This window comes from Charadrius vociferus, unplaced genomic scaffold (assembly GCF_000708025.1).
Source record: "Charadrius vociferus isolate BGI_N301 unplaced genomic scaffold, ASM70802v2 scaffold214, whole genome shotgun sequence".
Classification (NCBI taxonomy): domain Eukaryota; kingdom Metazoa; phylum Chordata; class Aves; order Charadriiformes; family Charadriidae; genus Charadrius; species Charadrius vociferus.
The window spans coordinates 3227987-3233986 of NW_009647955.1; the positions used below are offsets into that span (position 1 = coordinate 3227987).

Consider the following 6000-nt stretch of genomic DNA (forward strand, 5'->3'; position numbering starts at 1 on the left):
AACAAGGAAGGCGGTGAGACACCTAAAAGGGAGGCACCTTGAGTCTGGTGAAAAGAAACCTACCCCAGCCCCTTTCCATGCCTTTAAGCGCCATATTCAGTAAAATATCAAAGCGTGTGCTGAAGTCTCACCAAAGCCAGTGCCTACATTTTTATGTGATATTGTAGGAGGACATCAACAAATATATATGGCAAAAGAAATGCAGTCTGGGCATTGGTCCGTGAGCACCTGGAGTCAAGGATGGGGCTGCTCTGATACTGTCCCCAGACAACATAAACACATTCCAGTATAACTACTCAGCATTGAAGAGCTGCATTATAGCACAGGTCTACTGTTGAAAAGCTTACTAACCAAGGCAAGCTTATATTTCTGTCACTTTCTCCTTACCATGAAGGACTAAAACCCTTTGCAATTAACAAGTCTATTTATAAGCAATTCCCCTTCCCTAATTTCCCCCCCCACTGAAAAATGGAGCATATTACTGCTAATAATGAATCCAAATGGGCATCATCATTCATTCCCTACAGCCAATTTGTCTTGCATAGAAAACTTGTGACAGACCATTCAAAGCGTTCATTAGGCAGTGAGGTGGTAATACCCAGAATTAGTGGGTGAGAGAAGTTCCACTTGGAAGCCCCCACATGTCTCCAAATCTCTCTTTCCACCTATGCATGCCAAGGGAGCACAGGAACATTCCTGTTGTGCTCTGCGTTGCGGTAGCGAGACTGCTGCCAGCTCCCAAGCTCCCCGACACCCCGCTGCCGTCCACAGTAGCGGCACCCACAATCGTGGCTTTTAGGCATGGCAGAGCATCTCCCACAACATACTGCAGAGCAGGGGAGCCAGCAGGAGGCCACGCATCTGACACAGGTAATTGCCAGACAAAGAAGTTTTAGGAAGCAAGGATCTTCCTCTATTAAAAGAAGTGGTTTGGGTCAATCAAAACTTTGTAAATTCTCAGAGCTGTTTCTGCACTCAAATCTAGAAATATCTTTGAAGAAATTGAAGCCATTTGTTATTTTGAACATATTTCAAAGCTTATAACCTTATTGTAAAAAGGGGGGGGAGGGGAACCACAGACGGACCCTCAACCAACCTTGACAGCAAGAGGTCTCATTTCTTGTCAGGAAAAAAAGATTCTGGTTAATGTGAAACAGCAGATGGGGAAGAGGACTAGCTGTGGTACAGTAGGACTGGACACAGGATGTGCTGATGCAAAAGAGAAAATTTAACAACTGCATTTTAAACTTTCTCTACTGCAAATGGTATATTTTCTACACCATCTGCAACTGCATGGAATGGACATGTTCTTCTACTTCATGGGCAGAAGAGAAAAAAAAATTAAGACATTGAATATTTCTGCCTATTTTCCTTCATTACATCTTACCATTTTCAACCATCAGTAGATTTACACCTGGTTATTAATCATAGTACTCTTAGCATGCTCCAGTCCTAAACCTTTGGCCATGAGTACGTTATTCACTGTTATGTTATGGCAGTTTATCAGCTGCATAACATGTTTTTAAAATCCGAACACATACTTAGCTATGAGTCGGCTAACTTATTTACAGAAATGGAAGAATAAGGCAAGACATGCCATATATAAGATGTGGTCCATACAATCAGCTGATTTAACCAATAGTAAGTCAGAGAACTAAACTAATTTATACCAGGTGACTTGTTCTGGAGCAAGACGTTTGTTCTGCACATGAATAAGGAAGAACTAACAGAGGATGCAATAGGCAACCGCAGCCTCGGTGCACCATGAGATGGGGAGATTTAAGATCCTGAGCGGAGCGAGGAACTCTGCTAAAATGATCAAGAGGCTGCGGTGCAACACATATTTGAAGAAACTGAGGGAACTGGGTTTGCTTAGCTCAAAGAAGGGAAAGCTAATGCTGCCAGAGACAGACTCTTCTCAGAGGAAGATTGTGAAAGGACAACAGGCATTAGGCAAAAGCCTCAGAAAAATTATGCCAGAATATAAAGAAAATTCTCTACAATGAGAATAGCACAGCACTGGAACCAGACAGGTTATGAAGCTATGGAATAGTTCATTGCTAGCGACATTTGAAACTAGACAAGGTTCTGTGCAGCTGAAGATAACCCAGCTCCAAGTAGGATGTTGGACTGGAGACCTCCAGAGGTTTCCCCAATCTTAATCTTTTTGTGTTTCCGGCTGGAAAGGCTCAAACAATACCCTAGATATACTGGGCTGTTTCCACCTGGTCAGTACAGGTGACCTGTCCTTTATGTACTGTCCGTTTGCTGAGGCTTTTCAGACATTCAGCCGGATTATGCTGGTAAAGAAGTCCAATTGCTGTCACAGAGAAGGGGCATTACCCTGCTCAGCCCGGGAAAAAGCAATTATGATGCAAGCACTGGCAGCAACAGTAAACCCTGAAAGACCATTTGAGATCACTGAAGCTGGAAGGAAAAGATACTGCCCCAAATTCAGGTTCATGTACAACATTACTAAGAACACAAACAAGGGCCTCATACACCATGAAACTGCACTCCTATTAAAAGAAAATTCTTCTTATATCCCAATGCAAGTAGGCAGAGAATCTGTCTTCTTGCTTACATTAAGATGGCGTGCCTTTAACTACATGGTATAAGGAACAGATGTCCCAAGCGCTGTTTCGCGGGAAGCTGGCTGGATGCCCATTCAAATGCCACTAGAACTTGGCTTCTGGGTGGTTTGGGTTTTTTTTTTTTTTTCCTCTTTTTCTTTTAGTGAGAGGAGGTGGAAAATAAATGCCATCAGCCTCTCAAGAACACACATAAAATGGGCACCGGCTAATTAATTTAAAAATGGCTTAAATATTAGCAGTTCCTCTTATATAAATAACTGGATTTTTATTAGAACTTTTAATTGCATCAGGCGCATCTGAGGGACATGTCGTGTCTCATTTTAAATGTTTATTTTGCCAGAGTAAACCAACCTGATGTATTCCATGAAAATTAAGCTTCCTTTCATAATGCTAATTTGAATAATCAGTGTGTGGCTACAGAACACAGAGCAATGTATGGAACATGGCGTTCACCGCATATTTAACTATGCTAAGATGGCTTCTGCATGGAGAATAGATGGTCATCCGGGGCGGGAAGGATCCTGCTGTGACCATCGAGATTGCCCTTCTCTGCCAGTGAATGTGAGTCAACCAACCCCTCTCCAGGGACAGGGAAATATTATTTATCTCATCTTTGATGAGTTTTGCCCTTGCACAGAAATATTGCACGCACTTCTGATTGGCTGCTCAGGAATCTTCTGGAGAAGTATTTTAAAACGGAAAACATCATTGAAGTAAATCTGTGAGCTGTTCACTTAGACAAGTGAGTTTTAACTTTTTTTCTGGTCAAAAATTGAGATGTTTGGAAGAATGCAAAAGGAATAAAAGAGTCAGTATGCTTTATTTTGGCATTTCCAAAGTGAAAAATGTGATTTTGTTTTAAAGTTGTAACTGGAAGTTTCATATAATATAAAATGTTGACTCAAACTGAAGATTTATAAAGGAGAGTATGTAGTAAAAAGTTAAACAAAACTAAGTAAAGCACATTCTTCATTTCACTTTCAGGAGCCAAAAATTATCAGGTTTGATTTTTCCCTCTTTTGACATACCCTGAGATCAGAAGATGGGGAATTCTTTGGTTTCAATCTTTTCTCAAAAACTTCACTAAACTTTCCAACACAGCCCATGACTTTAAGAAAGTGGCTTGGCACCCTTCAGCTAGATGCCTCCTGTCCCACCAAGCTGCCAAAGCAGGGCTGCCATCTCACCAGATAAATTTACACTCTAGAAGTGCCCTTCAGCCCATCTATTTCCAGTTAAGATGACTGGGTGGAAGTGGCTCACAAGTACTCAGCACCTTATCAAACTAACCTCTAACACTTCTAATGGGATACATAAACAAGAGCTGTTTGGGTGATTGGGGCTCAACCTCAGTGACGGGGAGTCAGGAGGTTCCCCTGCACCCACCGAGGCACAGCCAGAGGCAGCTTCCCTCCTCTCCCCTGCCAGCCTGAAATATTGCAGGACTGCTCTTACATTTTATTCTCTTCTGCTGTTTACCTAAATTCATCTCTGCTTCCACTTAAGCCCATTACTTTGTTGTTCAGTCCTCGCTGATAGATGATGGTAATGAATCCCTGTCATCTCTAGCAGCTCTTCCCGTGTCGTTGACAAATAGGCCTCCAATGGGATTTTCTGCAGATTGAGGACACCCTATGTCTTCTTTCTTTAAGAAAAAGCAGCTAATGCAACCCAACACTGGGTCATTACTCACCCACTAAAGCCCGCTGAACTCATCACATGTGTTGGTGTCTGCCTGAGAAAACCACAAGGCCAGACTCTTCTTGTAGGAAGACACCTGCTCAGTCCCTCATGGAGTAAAAGTGTGTGTGTGGAGGTCCACAGATTCTCCTGCCCCAATGTAAATTAGAAGCTGCGTCGTTGCAATTCGTGGTATTTCATTTGTTCAACACTAATATATGAAAAAGACTAAAACCTGACACTTGCATCTGCTACAGACCAAGTTTCTGGTGAATGCAGCCTCTTGGTCATTTCATAAGGGCTTTGGCAGCCCCCCGCAATTTTAGTTGCCATCTTCTCAAAGCTCCTCTCTCACGCACCACTCTGCTCATGGACCCCAGCCCTGAGCTGGCTGCAGCAGAGCAGCCCCACCACACATAACGCTCCCACCACAGCAGCCCACCAGCTTCTTGGGGATGGGGCAAGTACCATGGATGTGGGGCTGCAGCTACCTTGCCGCCTTGTCCAAGCACACCTTCACAGGACAACATCCATGCCCTGCTACATGCGCTGCACCACTGCAGACACCTCTCACCTGCAGCCCAGGCCCTGCCTTCCTGAAGGAATGGTGCCTTCGATCCAGCTAGGAGCTTCTTTGAGCAAGAACAAGATTTGTCCCCAAATTAAGCAGGTTCCACCTTTCACAACGTACGTGAAGTTTGCTTCCATCAGTCCTACCACACAGATGAACTTCTGTTCACCTCTCGTAACAACTGGGAAGACGCCTTCCATGCTGGACACGCTAGAGACGATGCCCCTTCAGCAGTGGCACAAGTAGCTGCAAACCAATATAGGATGACCCGAATCAAGACTTGAGTCCTAGTCTGTTGATGCAGCTTGTGGCACCAAGGATCTGCGCTTATTACTGCCCTCTCAGAAGCATCAATCTGAGGCCTATGAAATGAGAAGATGCTGTAGAAAATATCCTGCACCTCTTTTAACCTTTTGAGGAGCTTTGCTATTGACAAAACTACTTCTTTGCAAAAGAAATATTAGCTACTTCTTTGCAATTTTTTAAACTAATATGGCTCCTGCACATAAGCATCATTTTCAAACCTACCTGGCTCTGCCGCACTTTGTTGTCCTTTGTTGGACATTATGAACCCGACCCCTTTGAACAGGGTTTTGGAAGATGACCCGCTTTGGAAAGGTCATTTGATACCCTCAGCCTTGACACTAGGCTCAAAGCACTAGACTTTAGTGAACAGCTGGTTTTCTCCACCCTGGAAGTTTCTGATGCTTGCTGAATTTTTTCAGGATAAAATAGTGAAAATATTTTCTCCTCTTCTCCTTGGAGAGAGAATTCCCCGTATCCTTCACTCACGTGGCATGTGTATAAAAATAATCTCCTTTCTCTTCTGGCAGCAAGTCAAATCATGGGTTTTATTCTCCACCCCACCCAGATGGCAGTTTCAGAATCGGGGCGGGAGGGAAGAATATCGGAGAGGAAACATACGAAATTATACAGGCAAGATTTAAAGGGGAAGGACAGATAGAAAAAATGTGCAGAAAACAGCTGGCTTCTTCCTAATGTGATCTTTTCAAAAATAAAGCTGCACAAGCGAGACCCACTAGGTGATGTATTTGATAGCAATTGGGTTGCAAAACAGGCTAATTTTTCTTACTGTAGTCGCTGTTTTCGTCCTTGGTCCCATCAATTGTACCATCTGGGTGCATCTGCAGGAAG

At 43.4% G+C, this 6000-nt stretch overlaps 1 protein-coding gene across 1 annotated transcript in view; it reads right to left on the reverse strand.

The window, feature by feature from the left end:
* FGF12 (fibroblast growth factor 12) overlaps positions 1–5994 on the reverse strand; it is an 81661-nt gene extending 75667 nt beyond the window's left edge. Inside the window, exon 1 of the mRNA XM_009883367.1 lies at positions 5939–5994. Within this exon, the coding sequence (XP_009881669.1) occupies positions 5939–5990 (52 nt within the window). The 5' untranslated portion in view covers positions 5991–5994. The remainder of the gene's footprint in view (positions 1–5938) is intronic.
* Between the last annotated feature and the right edge of the window lie 6 nt (positions 5995–6000).